At 46.7% G+C, this 19441-nt stretch overlaps 2 protein-coding genes across 2 annotated transcripts in view; one reads left to right on the top strand and one right to left on the bottom strand.

Moving 5' to 3' along the window:
- Positions 1-242: 242 nt before the first annotated feature.
- LOC137914791 (anoctamin-10-like) lies at positions 243-7647 on the bottom strand. Its single transcript, XM_068758287.1, has 12 exons — positions 7377-7647; positions 7153-7281; positions 6737-6921; positions 4711-5025; positions 4334-4403; positions 3790-3845; positions 3627-3701; positions 3359-3547; positions 3080-3271; positions 2853-2981; positions 2084-2200; positions 243-380 (listed from the first exon to the last, which is right to left on the bottom strand). The coding sequence occupies exons 1-12, from the start codon at positions 7645-7647 to the stop codon at positions 327-329; spliced, it is 1782 nt and encodes a 593-aa protein (XP_068614388.1). The 3' UTR covers positions 243-326.
- A 307-nt stretch (positions 7648-7954) lies between these two features.
- LOC137914790 (SNF-related serine/threonine-protein kinase-like) overlaps positions 7955-19441 on the top strand; it is a 71124-nt gene continuing 59637 nt past the window's right edge. Inside the window, 2 exon segments of the mRNA XM_068758286.1 lie at positions 7955-8034; positions 12066-12278. Of these exon segments, the coding sequence (XP_068614387.1) occupies positions 7955-8034; positions 12066-12278 (293 nt within the window).

The raw sequence follows: 19441 nt of genomic DNA, 5'->3' as shown, positions 1-19441 counted from the left end.
CTGGGGGGGGCGTGTCGCTGACCCTCGTCAGCTCCTGGGGGGGGCGTGTCGCTGACCCTCGTCAGCTCCTGGGGGGGGCGTGTCGCTGACCCTCGTCAGCTCCTGGGGGGGGCGTGTCGCTGACCCTCGTCAGCTCCTGGGGGGCGCGCGTCGCTGACCCTCGTCAGCTCCTGGAGGGGCGCGTCGCTGACCCTCGTCAGCTCCTGGGGGGGGCGCGTCGCTGACCCTCCCCTCCTCGGTGACAGTAAAGACACGTTGCAGGGAAACGGCACACACAAAGCAGCATCGTGTGAAAACACGGGAGTGAGGTGTGTCGACGCCGCCCATCAGCACCTGTAGCCCCGCCTCTCCTCACTGAGCTCCGAGGCTTCAAGCATTTTCTGCAAACAGAACAAAACACACAATGTGGATTTGCTGCAGGGGGGGGGGGGGCATCCCCTCCTTCCTTGTTAGCTGTGTTTCTAAAAGGCAGGGGGGACGCAGAGCTCAGAGTGGCTGAACGTCAGACCGCATCGAACTGGGAGAGACATGGAGGACATCAATGGACTGTGCGCAGCGCTGGACGACAACGCGGTGCCATGACCTGCCTGAAGGACACATCCAATGGTTGGCTGATGCCCTTTCATTGAGTTCAGTTAATCTGGTGCAATTGATCAGATTCCCTTTTTGAATCAATAAATGCCCACGGTGAGGCGGCGGGCTGGTGTGGGCTTGCTTAGCACCACAACTCAGCCGCCATGTGTTGGAGTTCACCCCAGTGAACGAAAGGGTCGCTTTCCTGGAGGAGACTGAGGGCATTAAGTCCGAGTGGACCATGCTCTCCATGTCGTCTGCAGGCAGCAACCCCCGAACCCGGTGGTGGAGTCTGGAAGTAAGGGATACCGTTAAGCTGAAGAAGGAGTCTGATCGTGTCTTGTTGACTCGTAGGACTCGGGAGGCAGCTAACAGGTACCAGAAGGCTAAGCGTACTGCGGCCCGAGTGGTTATGGAAGCAAAAAACCCGGGCCTGGGAGGAGTTCGGCGAGGCCATGGAAAACGACCATCAGTCAGCCTCGAATACATTCTGGCGAATTGTCCGACGCATCAGGAGGGGAAAGCGATCCACAGCCAACACTTTACAGCGAAAGCGGCGAGCTGCTGACCTCGACTGGCGATATTGTTGAACAGTGGAAAGAACAATTCAAAGGTCTCCTCAATCCCGGTACCGTGTCTTTTATGGAGGAAGCAGAGGCGGACGCCTCCACCGCCGGGCTGAGGTGACTGAGGCGGTTCTCCAGCAGGACGAGATTCACCCTGACTATCTTAAGTCTCTGGATGTGCAGGGACTGTCCTTTTCAAGAAGGGGAAGTGGAGGGTGTGCTTTAACTGCAGGGGGTTCACGCTCATCAGCCTTCCAGGGCGCCGGGAGGAGGATTTGACCAATAGTCAAACCTCGGATTCAGGACGAACAATGTGGTTTTCGTCAAGGTCAGAGAACACTGGATCAACTGTACACCCTCGATCAGGTACTCGAGGGTTCGTGGGAGTTCTCCCAACCAGTCCACATGCGTTTTGTGGATTTGAAAAAGGCTTTTGCCTGGACTAAGTCATATTCAGATGTTGGTTTCTGCTGTTATTTCTCCAGACACCTTGTTCCGAGGCATCACGTTTTGTTTTTGCTGACACTGACAGGATGTTGGGAGGAAACCAGATCAAACTTTTATTGTCACAAATGGAGGCTCATTAAGACCTGAAAGCAAACGCAACATTCCTTCACTAATTACATGGATAACTGATCGTTTCCAGCATTCTACTGTCCCGCCTTCTTGTCCCGTGAGGGTCGCCACAGCAACCCAACCTCACGTAGAGAGGGAGGAAACGAGAGTGTCTGGTGTTGGGGAGGACGATGCAAAGGACAGGGTGAAGTGGAGAAGGTTGATCTGCTGCTGCTCACGGGACAAGACGAAAGGACGGGAGTTCTCAATGTGAGGACAGCACAGAAACAAACGGCACTGTGGTCGCTGTTGTTTGTAGTGTTGACGCCATCTTGCTGACTAAAGTGTTGAGATGTTGTCTTTGAAACGGCGTCTCTGTGGTGCTTCACCTTTTTCTTGAGGGCCTCCAGCGATTCAAACTCCAGGCGGGACAGTTTAATGCGGACGTGTTTGGGAACATCTGGGATGAGGAAGGCCAGGATGAACTTGAAGGCTAGCAGCACATGCTAAAATCACAGAATAGCAAACATCTTACATTAAAATACTTCTGGGACAGCTTTTACACGCATCATTTATTAAATAAAAACAGCGAGGACATGAACACGCTTTGAAAGGGAGGACTGATGCCATGCTTCTTAATAACGTTACCTAAGGGAAGCATATACAGCGTGAACAGAATAGGTCCAAGCACTGAACCCTGTGGAACTCCATATTTAACTTCTGTGTACGTAGAAGATTTATCATGAACACGTACAAACTGAAATCTATCAGATAAATATGATCTAAACCAGTTCAATGCAGATCCTCTAACACCAACAGATTGTTCCAGCCTCTGTAACAGAATCTGATGATCTGTCAACACTGACATTAGCATTAGCATCCTCTCTCTCCCTCCCTCCCTCCCCAGCCGGTCAGACAGATGGCCGTCCACCATGAGCCTAGGTTCTGTCCAAGGTTTCTGCCTGTTAAAGGGAAGTATTTTCTTGCCTCCGTCTCCAAAGTTCTTGCTCTTGTGGGTCACGTTGGGTTCTGTGTTTCCCTGCTACTCCTGTAAAGTACCTTGAGATGACTTCCTGTTCTGATCTGGTGCTATAGAATCTCAATTGACTTAAAATAGAATTGAGTTGAATAACCAACATCTGTGTGTCGGTGAATTACCTCAATGGCTGCTGTCCAAAGTATGAGCTGTGTCTCTGATGCTGGGAAGTAAGCCTTGACTTGTGGAGACATGCCGATCAGCGCACAATTTGTCACAACAGCAATCACACTCATGGCCTCGAAGGCGAGCTAGACAGAGACAGAGACAGAGACGTCAGACACATTGTCTTAAGCTCTTGAGGAGGTGAATTTGCTTGTATAGTCAGATGTTCGGTTTCTTCCATCACCTGCCAGACGCCCATGTTGGCCGCCGGGTCAGAGAAGGGACGTTGGAACACACGACACATCTTGAAGGCATCAGAGTACATCTCTGTGAAGTTGTTCAACAACACCAGGACAGCAGCCAGAGGGTAGACACAGGAGAACAGGCTGACGTACCCGAACAGCAGAAACAGCTCCAGGTAGTCGTCGAAGGTACCCTGACGGGGCGAGACGCAGACACGCAGATCTACGTAGCACACACACGAACGAACAGGAGAGCAAGATGCAGATCTGCGTGAACCTACCAGGTACGTGCTCATGTAGGCCTCCAGCCGGACCTGCTCCGCCAGAGGAAGCTCTTTGTCCTGCAGAGAACTTGTCACCTGGACTTTCCGGATCATCTTCTTGTTACGTCTCCTCTGAAGCCAATAAGGCATGAAGGCTTCCATAAACTGATTCAAGATCTGACTGGTGATCAACAAGGTGGCCAGACTCTGGACAGAAGAGCACAATGCTAACCAGGACGAGTGGAGCAGCGGCTCGGGTGGGCAGACGGGGAGACAGGAAGCCTACCTGCCTCAGAAGCACCATGTCCTGCATGACGAAGGCGATGTAGAACAGTGAGGAGAAACAGTTGACAAAGTTGAACTGTGAAAATGAAAGAAATACTGCACTCTGATCACGGAAGCATGAAAGTGGCAAAGCTGAAAGACATAAGTATGCGATTCCTACTCACGACCAACACTTTGAGGACCAAGTGATTCTGATACGAAGACTCCAGCCTGTGATTTTCTAAAAGCACAGAGAAGAGAAGCCGTTTGGAGCAGGAGCAGGAGCATGGAAGCTACAGCTAATGGCAGCTACAGCTAATGGCAGCTACAGCTAATGGCAGCTGTGTCCACGGAGACACGCTACACGTCCTCACGCATACAGCGTCACAAAAAAAAGTATCTGCTGTACTGCAGTAGTAGCAGGTAGAAGCAGCATCTGCTGTACTGCAGTAGTAGCAGGTAGAAGCAGTATCTGCTGTACTGCAGTAGTAGCAGGTAGAAGCAGTATCTGCTGTACTGCAGTAGTAGCCGGTAGAAGCAGTATCTTCTGTACTGCAGTAGGAGCCGGTAGAAGCAGTATCTGCTGTACTGCAGTAGTAGCCGGTAGAACGTGATACGTAACAGATCCTGCCTGTCAAACAGTCTGAAACTAGCACATATGCGTACTGTTGCGTACACAAACACGTTTCCACCACTGCATTGCAGCATTAAATACGCAGAACGACTCACCCCAGTCGGTCAGGAACTCGGCACCGCATCTGTAGATGAGATTCATCACCTCTATGACCACAGCGTAGACCAGGCATGGGCAAACCCAGGCCCGCGGGCCATATGTGGCCCGTTGGGCTATTTAATCCGGCCCGCCGAACTTGTCCAAATTATATCATTAAATAAAATTGTATTATAATTAAACCTATTTCATTTGACCTTTTCCCTGTAATGCTACCTGTAAAATGCCAAATCCTTTCATGTAATGGCTTTTACACATCATTTCTATTCGCTCACACAAATACTCCATTCATCTGTTCCTCGCCCGGCCCGTCTATCAAATTTTAGAACCCATTGTGGCCCGCGAGTCAAAAGGTTTGCCCACCCCTGGCGTAGACGATACTGGGCACGAACAGCAGCATGCCCGTCCAGAATGTGGGCTCCTCGTCGTGGAGGGCGTGTGCCCATCCCTCCATCACAAAGTAGATCATCATGACATGGAGGGAGAGGGAGAGGCAGAGCAGGACGAAGGGCAGGGACACAAGGTAGATGCGCAGCTGCCTCTTGGTGTTGGGGTAGAGAGGCTCCTCGCGGCCCGTCACGGGGTTGAGCCCGAGGACACCGTGGAACCCAGGACGGGGCTCTTCGAAGGCCTTCTTCCTGCTCAGCGTGCCCCAGCGGTAGGCTAGAGAGGCACTGCGGCGCTTCCACAGCTGGAGGAGGAAAGCTTTTCTTACAAAGATATTCATCCCAGCAACAACTGGTCTCATTAAACTGGTTGTAGGCGTGGTGCTGGTGTGAGTATCTTCTAAGCCGGTGGGTTTATCACTATGTAGTATTTGACTAAGCAGCTGCTGTCAGAGCTCCTACAAACAGGACAGCAGTGGCAGCGCAAGCACCCATCGCCTCGGCCAGGGAGGGCCTGCCTTTGGTTGGAAAGCTGCTGCATGGATCTCGACGGAAATGTGTTTTTTTACCCTCGCCAAAGAGGAGGCGAGGGTATTGCAATTTGGTCCGCTTGTCTGTTTGTTTGAGCGCATAACTCAAAAACTAGTAACCCAATCGACTTGAAATTTTTACACAAGCAAGGTTCCGTCCGTGGCTCGGTCCTCCCCGAGAATGGCGTTGATCCGGATCTGGATCCAGATTCTAGAATTATTTTTACATCTGGAATTGTGCCTGTGCTGTAAACTGCCACTTTAAGAGGGAGGGACATGAATGGCACGATGGGAAAAAGAGTCCAGAAGGAGTCTTGTAGTACGTTCCGGAGCAGCAAGCTAGAGCAGGTTTGGCCCCTCTGATCCGGAAGCCCTGTTTACTGTCTCACAAGATCCAATAGTCTATTGGAGGCGGGGTCTGCAGTCTCTGATTGTCTTTCTAGTTTGAAGATGGTTCCCGGTCTAACTTAGATCCAATGAAATGTTCACTCTGTGGGAGGAGCCAATCGAGTCCAGTAATGAGAGGAAGGCAGTAGCAAGGCAGTCGTCACTGAATCTACATGAATGTTAAAATATCCCACAACAAGTATCTGTTCTGCTTTCAGAACTAAGCTTGTTAAACATTCTGAACATTCTGACATGAAATCAGAGTCTGGGCCTGGAGGGCGGTAAACTAGAACAATCAGGACTGGCTGGCTTGATTTCCATGTTGGAAGTGACAGACTAAGAATAAGACTCTCAAAGGAGGTATAGTTTAATTTAGGTTTAGGGTTCATCTGGAGCTCAGAGTTATAGATGGCTCCGACTCCACCTCCTCGGCCGGCGTCTCCAGAAATGTGAGAGTTAGCATAACTGGGAGGCGTGGCTTCATTTAAAGGGGACATGTTATGAAAAACTCACTTTTCCCATGTTTCTACTCTATTCTGGTGATTTTAGGTCCTGATCAACCAAAAGCAGAGAAATAAACCATCCAGTCGATCCTTCGTCGTTTGGTAGGTCTGGAATCACCTCCTGAAACACGTCTGGAAGAAATCTCTCCTGGCTTGACGTCAAGCGGGGGAACGTGCACATGCGTGCGTCCCTGTATCCGTGCTCTGCGTCTAAATATATTTTATTTTGAAAAGTAACAGTAACCAAGTAACCATTACTAAAAGCTAAATGCCACTAAATAACGCAGACATAACTGTGTCCCACGGTTTATGTATGTAATACATAATCAGTCGGGTAAAACTAACCTAAACTAAGGAACTGTTAGTCATCGCTTTTTTTGTGGAATACCCGATGCCCCCCCCTGGCAATTTCAGTTTGAGACCCCTGATGTAGAGGACTTTAAGGACAGGACAGTTTCAAATAATCACTTTTTTCTTCCTCATGTGGCAAGTATGTGTATTAATTGTAAATAAATTGTTCAATTTTAAACTTTTTTCTTGACCTCTGGAAACTTTAATTCCAGTTCAGCTGAATAAATAAACACAACCGTCCATACCTCCAGGAGAACGGTGCACCAGACCAAGTTGAACACAGCTAAGACGACATATTTGTCGTAGTCCTCCCAGCCAAACAAGTAGTAAGGCACTCCAATGAAAGCCATAGGCAACAGCGCGAAGGTGAAGTACTCCAGGAAGCCAAAGTAGAGGGCCAGACCCTCCCCATAGTAGCGCCTGATGTTATCTAGGGATAATGAGAGAGGAGAGGTAGTGACGAGAAATATGAATGAGCATTTCAGCATTCCTAAAGGTTAACACCTCCATGGAGTCAAGGGCCAACGGGGCATTGTGAAGTCTGAGCTATTTCAGCATACGGGAGGAGCAACAACGAGGAACCAGATTCCCTCTGTACCCGAGAGCTGCTCATCCTGAACGTCGGGGATTCTGTGCTTATCGATGGGAACTTGGTACTGACCTAGAGGCTGAGGCGCCAGCTTCACCTTCTTGCACCAAGAGAAAGACAACCTCTTCAGCGCTTCCAGTTCTTGGAGAGGAAAGATTTGAATCAGGATCCCTTTGGACTGCAGTCTGCGGACTAAGGAGCAAAAAGGTTACTTCCTGTGTTCCGTGTTTCCCTTCCGGTTCTAATCCCTTTATTCCAGCGGCAGCACCACAGCATCCCTGCTTCACTCATCTCACGGGTGGCGGTGCCAGAGGCAAAAACTGAAAGATACTCAACCGCGGAACCAACGACCAGGTCAGAGCAAACAAGGCGGAGCACGGGAGATTCACCGAGGACCAGGGAGCAGGCAAGGCGACAGGCGGACGGAGGACTTGGTGACGGCATGGATGATGATATCCGAGTACCCGGCGCTGGTGGGACCTGGGGTTTTATGGAGGCAGTGTAATCAGGGGTGATGTGGTGCAGCTGCTCCGGTCTCAGGCCATCTCCCGTGCTCCGTGCCGCCATCTGGTGGGCAAAAAGCGGAAACCCAGTTGGCGTACGTCTGGGACCCTGACAGGAATGACGAGAGGATTCTGAAAATCACAAGCGTGCAGCTTTTTGAGGCCAAGGCCAGAGGATATACAAAATGTGTGTAGAAAGTCAGCACCCCGAGAACAGCCCGAATCAGGACATTTTACTGTTAGGCATCGATAGAAGACATTTAGAAATGCGGGACACCCGTCCCTACAGCCGTTCTGTTTCAGTCTGGATGACGGTACTGCCAGCCGAACCGTGGAACCTCGGTTCTCCAACAAAGAAAACGGAGTTTAATATGCCTCGGAAGTCCAACGCATTTTCAGAATTCAAACACACGAGAGGAGCCGAGGCGAACCGAAGGGGGAGTCTCCCCGAGTAGGTTCAGTGTGACTGGAGCAGAAACACTGCAGCTTTTTAGCTTCGTGTGCACGTTTGCTCTGAGTTATTCTTTTGGATCTAAACAAAGGCGGCAGTAAGACGCCTGAAAAAGAGGAAAGCAGAGAGAACAACTGTTGAACTAAAGGAGGACATAATCCACAAATATGAAAATGGCGTCCGTGTCTGGGATCTGCTGCAGGGCGGGACTTTACTATAGAACAGCGTTTCCCAACCGGTGTGTTTTTCTAATATCACCTAATTAACACTGTCGGGTGTCCTGCTGTAATAAAGTGTTTGTGCCGCCCGTAGATCGCGCTTCAGACTTTGAAGTGAACGACAGGAGCTGGTTTCCGTCATTGTGAGCCAAAAAAAAGTCTGTTAAAGTCTAACGTGATTGGTCGAGATGTGTGTGTGGGCGTGTGCGTGTCCACAGCGAGCAGGGGGGGGGGGGGTTACGCACACGCAGCACAGCGAGCGGACGAAACGAAAGGGAGGCAGGGAGAGAGAGAACTTTAGACCAGAGACAAACGACGCGCTAGAAAGGGTGAGAGAAAAAACGAGAGATAGAAAACGTAGAAAAATATGGAGACATTTTAACGCGGTTGACACAAAGGCAAAATAAAATTAAAGCCGCAAGCGGCGTTGTAGGCCCTCGCCGGCCGACAGGCCGTTGAGCTAACCCGCCGACGCACGCCGCTTTTGTCCTGAGTGCTTCGCAAGTGTTTAGATTTGAGCTGCATGAGTAGCTCACAGTTTAGTCAAATCGTTATTTGGATTATATGGCCATCTGCCATCAGGAGTTCCAATCCAATATGGCCGCCTTCCTGTGTGTCTGGGGGCGTGGCCACAATACATTTTTTTTTTTGCCCTGACATGACGCATGTCTGTACCGAATTTTGTGGCTGTCCGACAAAGTTGGCGTCGGACCCCTCCCCGTAGGAGGGGTTGCCATCGTCATGGCAACAGTGTAACAAATGCAGCCTGGGTGTCATTGCCTTTTCAACCGGCATGTGTGTGAGAATGTATGTGGCAAATTTGGGACATTTCCATGCTAATATGCCATTTTCATAAGATTGGTGATTGTTTTGTGTTGCACTCATTTGATTAACATGGGGAATGCCGGCCATTGCCACGGCAACACCGTCAAAAGAACAACATGGTTACGATTGAGTTTTCCGACCGGCATGCGGGTTAGATTGTATGTGGCAAATTTGGGACGTTTCCATGGTAATATGTCTTTTTAAATATAATGGGATAATATCGTGTCGTTTGTCATAGACTAACATGGGGAACTTTGGCCATTACCATAGTAACACCGTAAAAACAACAACATGGTTACGATTGGGTTTTTTCATCGGGACCACATGAGGAAATTTTCTGGTAAGTTTCAATAATTTCTGGCAAACTATATATTTTAATTCCCATTCAAATTTTGTTATCGTTCTCTAGGGGGCGCTGTAAGGCCGATTGTCAAAATGTCACTTTTAAAGTGTCCAGGTAGGAAGGGTCAATAAGTGTTTAAAATTTGGTTTGGATTGGAGTGTGTGTGTGCGAACGGGAGCAATTTTTGGTGTACGAAAACGCTCAAAATTCTACCTCAAGTTTGGAGCTTTGCCGCACGGAAACCGTGAAATGTATAAAAATAATTTGGATAACTTTTGATGCCCCAAGTCTCTAGATGGTGTACACTGAATTTCAGCTCATTTGGTAAAACCCCCGAGGAGGAGTTCGTTCAAATGCACGGTCAGCATTAATGCTGACTCAGCAGTTTTTAAATTTCAATCCAATATGGCCGCCTTCCTGTGTGTCTGGGGGCGTGGCCATAATAATATTTTTTTTATGCCCTGACATGACGCATGTCTGTACCGGATTTCGGGGCTGTCCGACAAAGTTGGCGTCAGACCCCTCTCCATAGGCCCAATGCATTTTGATTTTTGTAGGTGGCGCTGGCGCGCCACTTTTTCATGCCCAATTTTGAAACACATAAAATAATTAATTTTTCGCCGGTTCTGAGCTTGGTTCAAAGTTTGGTGAGTTTTCGAGCATGTTCAGGGGGTCAAATTGCCGTTTAAACAGCAGAACAAAGAAAGAAAGAAAGAAAGAAGAAAAAGAATTTTGCAAAAACAATATAACTTTTTTTCTGAGTATGCGATTTCTACACAAAATACATTTTGGAATGGTCTCAACGAGGGCTACGCGCCTGTGGGGGCACACAGACACACACAAACATGAGTTGACTCGCTGCGCTCGTCAACTCATGTTTGTGTGTGTCTGTATGTGTGTTGTTTAGTGTCAGGGTGAGTGTGTATGTGCTGTTGAGTGTCGTGTGTGTGGGCGTGGGTGTGTTGGTCGCCCGATGGTTGACTCGCTGCGCTCGTCAACCATCGGAAGACAGTTACAAACACGAGTTGACTCGCTGCGCTCGTCAACTCGTGTTTGTGGATCTCTGTGTGTGTGCATTTGTGTTGTTTAGTGTCGGGGTGTGTGTGTGTGCTGTTGAGTGTCGGTGTGTATGTGCGTGAGTGTGTTGGTCGTCCTCAACAGCATGGCAAAGTTGGATGCCGAGGGTTGACTCGCTACGCTCGTCAACTTGTCTTCTGCGTTGCAAAAGCAATAGCCCCTTACGCCTAGAATAGGCGCTCGGGCCTAATAAAGTAAGATCGTATCTCGAGGAGCCGCTTATCCAAAGAAGTGCAGACCCACTGAGCTGGTGGGAGTCCAGGTGTTCAGTCTACCCACGTCTCACACACGCAATGGCACGGAGACTGTCCCCCCAGAGAGAGTCTCCAAAACAGGACAGATGATAACAGAAAGGAGAAACAGGATCAGCCCCTCCAAGCTGAGCCACTCGGTTTCCTTTGATGCCAATCTTCAGTAAAACAGTAGAACTGTTACCTGATGCTGCTTTATCTTTTGCACTTTTTAATTTATGTTTTCTTGATGTGTTGTTTGAGATTTACATGCAGAGATTTGACCTTGTTCTCTGCGAGATGTGTTTGGTTTGGTTTTGTATTTTATATTATATAATATGTTTATTGTAGCTAGCAGTGCAAAGAGGATTTAAATAAAGACATTTAATCAACATTTGATATATTGCATGTTTTTACATTAGTAGCTAATTTTACACAATGCACATGATTTGGTATTAAATTAATTTTGTCAACAAAAAATCTGAGGAGCCACTTGGGAGCCAAAAGAACCGGCTCTCTCAAAAGAGCCGGAATTCCCATCACTACACTGAACTGAAACAAGATGGTGGTTTAAAGCTAAACTTTGCTGATCTTCCTTTGGACAGTTTCTGGTTATCTGTTGCCAAGGAGTTCCCCGTTCTAGCCAACAAAGCTATTCTGACATTGCTCCCGTTTTCAACCACATATCTGTGTGAGCTGAGCTTCTCAAGCTCGACGGCGATAAAAACTACAAACAGAGAGACTGAGGAAGAGCTTTGTGTGTGTCTTTCTACCATTACTGCAGGATATCCATTTTGTGTTCATCAAAACAGCCCCAGGTTTCCCACTAAGTATAAATACATTAAAAAACTATATTATTAACTCTATATATTATAATAAAGCTCATCTAATATAATGTGTACTGTGTTAGAACGTCATTTTGTGTCATTTTGGTTCGTGGTGTGCCGCGGCTCAAAAAAGGTTGGGAAACGCTGTAATAGACCTTTTGGGCAGCCGGACAGTAAGGAGTTGCAGTAGTCCAGTCTGGAAGTCACAAACGCATGGACTATTTGTTCTGCATCTATTCGGGTTAGTAGGTGGACATGTCCAAACCATCAAAGTCTGGTCTCTCTGACCTTGTCTCCAACACGTCTAACCTTCACTGTCCCTCTTATTGTCTCATTTCTAATCCTGTCCAACCTGGTCCCTCCCAAGGAGAACCTCAGCATCTTCATCTCCTCCACTTCTAGCTCCGCCTCCTGTCCTTTCCTCAGATGTTCCACTGATGTTAACTTTCAGATGCCGATTCTTCGTAATCATCTGTCCCTATCCCCTCCCTTGTCCCGTCCCTGATTTCAGTCTGATCGACCGTATGCTTCAGAGGGATCCAAAGCAACGCGCTTCATTGGAGGAGATCGAGAGCCATGCCTGGCTGCGGGGCGTTGACCCGTCCCCAGCGACCAAGTTCAGCACTCCACTGGTGTCCCATAAAAACCTCTCAGAGGAGGAACACGGCAGCATCATCCAGCGCATGGTCCTCGGAGACATCGCAGACCGAGAGGCCATAGTTGAGTAAGTTGTGCTGCATGTTCTTGTTGGACTTCTTTCCCTTCATGTTGAGCATCTAAACACTCCTAACATAATAAACTGCTTCAGCCTGAACGCCGGCCTGAACACCAAAAATGCAGTAAGATACGATTTGACAGCCTTCAATAATGACGACCATTTTTGGTCACACCCTCCTGCTGGACACTGGATTACTGTGGGTCGAAGATAGAGACGAGGAAGAGGAGGAAGACGAGTGCATCAACAACGAGAGAAGAAGGAATGGAAGCGTTTAGGACTGAGAGTAGAGACTCTGAATGTTGGGACGATGACGGGGAAAGCTAGAGAGCCGGTGGACATGATGATGAGGAGGAGGAGGAAGGTTGATGTGTGTCCAGGAGGAAAGGAAGCAAGGCTAGAAGCTGAGGAGCAGATTCAAGTTGTTCATAACGGAGGAGAGGAAAGAGGAATGGAGGAGCAGGAAGAGGAAAGAAGAGTTTGTGCAGAGTGTTCTAGAGGAGAAGGAGAAGTTCTTACGCTCCACAGGTAGGAGGTGAGTTAGAGGAGAAGGAGAAGTTCTTCTGCTCCCAACCAGCATGTTGTCGTTCACCATTCTGAAGCTCCTCTTCCTGAGGTCTGTAACGTTGGTCGTTTTGCAGCAGTCGGTGGAATCATGCATTGTCTCTTTTCAAAACTCCATCCAATGTTGGATTGTCTTGCTTGCTTGAAAGAAGGTGTCCTGTTCCTTAAAGGTGTCCTGTTCCTTAAAGGTGTCCTGTTCCTTAAAGGTGTCCTGTTACTTAAAGAAGGCGTCCGGTTACTTAAAGAAGGTGTCCTGTTACTTAAAGGTGTCCTGTTACTTAAAGAAGGCGTCCTGTTACTTCAAGAAGGTGTCCTGTTCCTTAAAGAGGCCGTCCTGTTACTTAAAGAAGGTGTCCTGTTACTTAAAGAAGGTGTCCTGTTCCTTAAAGAAGGTGTCCTGTTCCTTAAAGAATGTGTCCTGTTCCTTAAAGAGGGCGTCCTGTTACTTAAAGAAGGTGTCCTGTTCCTTAAAGAAGGTGTCCTGTTACTTAAAGGTGTCCTGTTCCTTAAAGAAGGCGTCCTGTTACTTAAAGAAGGCGTCCTGTTACTGAAAGAAGGTGTCCTGTTCCTTAAAGAAGGTGTCCTGTTACTTAAAGGCGTCCTGTTACTTAAAGAAGGCGTCCTGTTACTTAAAGAAGGCATCCTGTTCCTTAAAGAAGGTGTCCTGTTACTGAAAGAAGGCGTCCTGTTCCTGAAAGAAGGTGTCCTGTTACTTAAAGAAGGCGTCCTGTTACTTAAAGAAGGCGTCCTGTTACTTAAAGAAGGCGTCCTGTTACTTAAAGAAGGCGTCCTGTTACTTAAAGAAGGTGTCCTGTTACTTAAAGAAGGCGTCCTTTTACTTAAAGGTGTCCTGTTACTTAAAGAAGGTGTCCTGTTACTTAAAGAAGGCGTCCTGTTACTTAAAGAAGGCGTCCTGTTACTTAAAGAAGGCGTCCTGTTACTTAAAGAAGGTGTCCTGTTACTTAAAGAAGGCGTCCTTTTACTTAAAGGTGTCCTGTTACTTAAAGAAGGTGTCCTGTTACTTAAAGAAGGCGTCCTGTTACTTAAAGAAGGTGTCCTGTTACTTAAAGGTGTCCTGTTACTTAAAGGTGTCCTGTTACTTAAAGAAGGCGTCCTGTTACTTAAAGAAGGCGTCCTGTTACTTAAAGAAGGCGTCCTGTTACTTAAAGAAGGTGTCCTGTTACTTAAAGGTGTCCTGTTACTTACAGGTGTCCTGTTCCTTAAAGGTGTCCTGTTCCTTAAAGAAGGTGTCCTGTTCCTTAAAGAAGGTGTCCTGTTACTTAAAGAAGGTGTCCTGTTACTTAAAGAAGGCGTCCTGTTACTTAAAGAAGGCGTCCTGTTACTTAAAGAAGGCGTCCTGTTACTGAAAGAAGGCGTCCTGTTACTGAAAGAAGGCGTCCTGTTACTTAAAGAAGGCGTCCTGTTACTTAAAGAAGGCGTCCTGTTACTTAAAGAAGGCGTCCTGTTACTTAAAGAAGGCGTCCTGTTACTTAAAGAAGGCGTCCTGTTACTGAAAGAAGGCGTCCTGTTACTTAAAGAAGGCGTCCTGTTCCTTAAAGAAGGCGTCCTGTTACTTAAAGAAGGCGTCCTGTTACTTAATGAAGGCGTCCTGTTACTTAAAGAAGGCGTCCTGTTGCTTAAAGAAGGTGTCCCGTTCCTTAAAGAAGGTGTCCTGTTACTTAAAGGTGTCCTGTTACTTAAAGGTGTCCTGTTCCTTAAAGGTGTCCTGTTCCTTAAAGAAGGTGTCCTGTTCCTTAAAGAAGGTGTCCTGTTACTTAAAGAAGGTGTCCTGTTACTTAAAGGTGTCCTGTTACTTAAAGAAGGCGTCCTGTTACTTAAAGAAGGCGTCCTGTTCCTTAAAGAAGGCGTCCTGTTACTTAAAGAAGGTGTCCTGTTCCTTAAAGAAGGTGTCCTGTTACTTAAAGGCGTCCTGTTACTTAAAGAAGGCGTCCTGTTACTTAAAGAAGGTGTCCTGTTCCTTAAAGAAGGTGTCCTGTTACTTAAAGGCGTCCTGTTACTTAAAGGCGTCCTGTTACTTAAAGAAGGTGTCCTGTTACTTAAAGAAGGCATCCTGTTCCTTAAAGAAGGTGTCCTGTTACTGAAAGAAGGCGTCCTGTTACTTAAAGAAGGCGTCCTGTTACTTAAAGAAGGCGTCCTGTTACTTAAAGAAGGCGTCCTGTTCCTTAAAGAAGGCGTCCTGTTACTTAAAGAAGGCGTCCTGTTACTTAAAGAAGGCGTCCTGTTACTTAAAGAAGGCATCCTGTTACTGAAAGAAGGCGTCCTGTTACTGAAAGAAGGTGTCCTGTTACTTAAAGAAGGCGTCCTGTTACTTAATGAAGGTGTCCTGTTACTTAAAGAAGGCGTCCTGTTACTTAAAGAAGGCGTCCTGTTACTGAAAGAAGGTGTCCTGTTACTTAAAGAAGGCGTCCTGTTACTTAAAGAAGGCGTCCTGTTACTTAAAGAAGGCGTCCTGTTACTTAAAGAAGGCGTCCTGTTCCTTAAAGAAGGCGTACTGTTCCTTAAAGAAGGCGTCCTGTTACTTAAAGAAGGCGTCCTGTTACTTAAAGAAGGCGTCCTGTTACTTAAAGAAGGCGTCCTGTTACTGAAAGAAGGCGTCCTGTTACTTAAAGAAGGCGTCCTGTTCCTTAAAGAAGGCGTCCTGTTACTTAAAGAAGGCATCCTGTTACTTAAAGAAGGCGTCCTGTTACTTAAAGAAGGCGTCCTGTTACTGAAAGAAGGCGTCCTGTTACTGAAAGAAGGTGTCCTGTTACTTAAAGAAGGCTTCCTGTTACTTAATGAAGGTGTCCTGTTCCTTAAAGAAGGTGTCCTGTTCCTTAAAGAAGGCGTCCTGTTCCTTAAAGAAGGCGTCCTGTTCCTTAAAGAAGGCGTCCTGTTACTTAAAGAAGGCGTCCTGTTACTTAAAGAAGGCGTCCTGTTACTGAAAGAAGGCGTCCTGTTACTGAAAGAAGGTGTCCTGTTACTTAAAGAAGGCGTCCTGTTACTTAAAGAAGGCGTCCTGTTACTTAAAGAAGGCGTCCTGTTACTTAAAGAAGGCGTCCTGTTACTTAAAGAAGGCGTCCTGTTCCTTAAAGAAGGCGTCCTGTTACTTAAAGAAGGCGTCCTGTTCCTTAAAGAAGGCGTACTGTTCCTTAAAGAAGGCGTCCTGTTACTTAAAGAAGGCGTCCTGTTACTGAAAGAAGGCGTCCTGTTACTTAAAGAAGGCGTCCTGTTACTTAAAGAAGGCGTCCTGTTACTTAAAGAAGGCGTCCTGTTCCTTAAAGAAGGCGTCCTGTTACTGAAAGAAGGCGTCCTGTTACTTAAAGAAGGCGTCCTGTTCCTTAAAGAAGGCGTCCTGTTCCTTAAAGAAGGCGTACTGTTCCTTAAAGAAGGCGTCCTGTTACTTAAAGAAGGCGTCCTGTTACTGAAAGAAGGCGTCCTGTTACTTAAAGAAGGCGTCCTGTTACTTAAAGAAGGCGTCCTGTTACTTAAAGAAGGCGTCCTGTTACTTAAAGAAGGCGTCCTGTTCCTTAAAGAAGGCGTACTGTTCCTTAAAGAAGGCGTCCTGTTACTTAAAGAAGGCGTCCTGTTACTGAAAGAAGGCGTCCTGTTACTTAAAGAAGGCGTCCTGTTCCTTAAAGAAGGCGTCCTGTTCCTTAAAGAAGGCGTACTGTTCCTTAAAGAAGGCGTCCTGTTACTTAAAGAAGGCGTCCTGTTACTGAAAGAAGGCGTCCTGTTACTTAAAGAAGGCGTCCTGTTACTTAAAGAAGGCGTCCTGTTACTTAAAGAAGGCGTCCTGTTCCTTAAAGAAGGCGTCCTGTTCCTTAAAGAAGGCGTCCTGTTACTTAAAGAAGGCGTCCTGTTCCTTAAAGAAGGCGTCCTGTTACTTAAAGAAGGCGTCCTGTTCCTTAAAGAAGGCGTACTGTTCCTTAAAGAAGGCGTCCTGTTACTTAAAGAAGGCGTCCTGTTACTTAAAGAAGGCGTCCTGTTACTTAAAGAAGGCGTCCTGTTACTGAAAGAAGGCGTCCTGTTACTGAAAGAAGGTGTCCTGTTACTTAAAGAAGGCGTCCTGTTACTTAATGAAGGCGTCCTGTTACTTAAAGAAGGCGTCCTGTTGCTTAAAGAAGGTGTCCCGTTCCTTAAAGAAGGTGTCCTGTTACTTAAAGGTGTCCTGTTACTTAAAGGTGTCCTGTTCCTTAAAGGTGTCCTGTTCCTTAAAGAAGGTGTCCTGTTCCTTAAAGAAGGTGTCCTGTTACTTAAAGAAGGTGTCCTGTTACTTAAAGGTGTCCTGTTACTTAAAGAAGGCGTCCTGTTACTTAAAGAAGGCGTCCTGTTACTTAAAGAAGGCGTCCTGTTACTTAAAGAAGGCGTCCTGTTACTGAAAGAAGGTGTCCTGTTACTTAAAGAAGGTGTCCTGTTACTTAAAGAAGGCGTCCTGTTCCTTAAAGAAGGCGTCCTGTTACTTAAAGAAGGTGTCCTGTTCCTTAAAGAAGGTGTCCTGTTACTTAAAGGCGTCCTGTTACTTAAAGAAGGTGTCCTGTTACTTAAAGAAGGCATCCTGTTCCTTAAAGAAGGTGTCCTGTTACTGAAAGAAGGCGTCCTGTTCCTGAAAGAAGGTGTCCTGTTACTTAAAGAAGGCGTCCTGTTACTTAAAGAAGGCGTCCTGTTCCTTAAAGAAGGTGTCCTGTTACTTAAAGAAGGTGTCCTGTTACTTAAAGGTGTCCTGTTACTTAAAGAAGGCGTCCTGTTACTTAAAGAAGGCGTCCTGTTACTTAAAGAAGGCGTCCTGTTACTTAAAGAAGGCGTCCTGTTACTTAAAGAAGGCGTCCTGTTCCTTAAAGAAGGCGTCCTTTTACTTAAAGAAGGCGTCCTGTTACTTAAAGAAGGCGTCCTGTTACTTAAAGAAGGCGTCCTGTTACTGAAAGAAGGCATCCTGTTACTTAAAGAAGGCGTCCTGTTACTTAAAGAAGGCGTCCTGTTACTTAAAGAAGGTGTCCTGTTACTGAAAGAAGGTGTCCTGTTCCTTAAAGAAGGCGTCCTGTTACTTAAAGAAGGCGTCCTGTTACTTAAAGAAGGCGTCCTGTTACTTAAAGAAGGCGTCCTGTTACTTAAAGAAGGTGTCCTGTTACTTAAAGGTGTCCTGTTCCTTAAAGGTGTCCTGTTCCTTAAAGAAGGTGTCCTGTTCCTTAAAGAAGGTGTCCTGTTACTTAAAGAAGGTGTCCTGTTACTTAAAGAAGGCGTCCTGTTACTTAAAGAAGGCGTCCTGTTACTTAAAGAAGGCGTCCTGTTACTGAAAGAAGGCGTCCTGTTACTGAAAGAAGGTGTCCTGTTACTTAAAGAAGGCGTCCTGTTACTTAAAGAAGGCGTCCTGTTACTTAAAGAAGGCGTCCTGTTACTTAAAGAAGGCGTCCTGTTCCTTAAAGAAGGCGTCCTGTTACTTAAAGAAGGCGTCCTGTTACTTAATGAAGGCGTCCTGTTACTTAAAGAAGGCGTCCTGTTGCTTAAAGAAGGTGTCCCGTTCCTTAAAGAAGGTGTCCTGTTACTTAAAGGTGTCCTGTTACTTAAAGGTGTCCTGTTCCTTAAAGGTGTCCTGTTCCTTAAAGAAGGTGTCCTGTTCCTTAAAGAAGGTGTCCTGTTACTTAAAGAAGGTGTCCTGTTACTTAAAGGTGTCCTGTTACTTAAAGAAGGCGTCCTGTTACTTAAAGGCGTCCTGTTACTTAAAGAAGGTGTCCTGTTACTTAAAGAAGGCATCCTGTTCCTTAAAGAAGGTGTCCTGTTACTGAAAGAAGGCGTCCTGTTCCTGAAAGAAGGTGTCCTGTTACTTAAAGAAGGCGTCCTGTTACTTAAAGAAGGCGTCCTGTTCCTTAAAGAAGGTGTCCTGTTACTTAAAGAAGGTGTCCTGTTACTTAAAGGTGTCCTGTTACTTAAAGAAGGCGTCCTGTTACTTAAAGAAGGCGTCCTGTTACTTAAAGAAGGCGTCCTGTTACTTAAAGAAGGCGTCCTGTTACTTAAAGAAGGCGTCCTGTTCCTTAAAGAAGGCGTCCTGTTACTTAAAGAAGGCGTCCTGTTACTTAAAGAAGGCGTCCTGTTACTGAAAGAAGGCGTCCTGTTACTTAAAGAAGGCGTCCTGTTACTTAAAGAAGGCGTCCTGTTACTTAAAGAAGGCGTCCTGTTACTGAAAGAAGGTGTCCTGTTCCTTAAAGAAGGCGTCCTGTTACTTAAAGAAGGCATCCTGTTACTTAAAGAAGGCGTCCTGTTACTTAAAGAAGGCGTCCTGTTACTTAAAGAAGGTGTCCTGTTACTTAAAGGTGTCCTGTTACTTACAGGTGTCCTGTTCCTTAAAGGTGTCCTGTTCCTTAAAGAAGGTGTCCTGTTCCTTAAAGAAGGTGTCCTGTTACTTAAAGAAGGTGTCCTGTTACTTAAAGAAGGCGTCCTGTTACTTAAAGAAGGCGTCCTGTTACTAAAAGAAGGTGTCCTGTTACTTAAAGAAGGCGTCCTGTTACTTAAAGAAGGCGTCCTGTTACTTAAAGAAGGCGTCCTGTTACTTAAAGAAGGCATCCTGTTACTTAAAGAAGGCGTCCTGTTACTTAAAGAAGGCGTCCTGTTCCTTA

The sequence above is a fragment of the Brachionichthys hirsutus genome, unplaced genomic scaffold (genome assembly GCF_040956055.1).
Source record: "Brachionichthys hirsutus isolate HB-005 unplaced genomic scaffold, CSIRO-AGI_Bhir_v1 contig_478, whole genome shotgun sequence".
Classification (NCBI taxonomy): domain Eukaryota; kingdom Metazoa; phylum Chordata; class Actinopteri; order Lophiiformes; family Brachionichthyidae; genus Brachionichthys; species Brachionichthys hirsutus.
The sequence above is the reverse complement of the archived record's forward strand: the minus strand, read 5'-3'. Positions and strand labels throughout refer to the sequence as shown.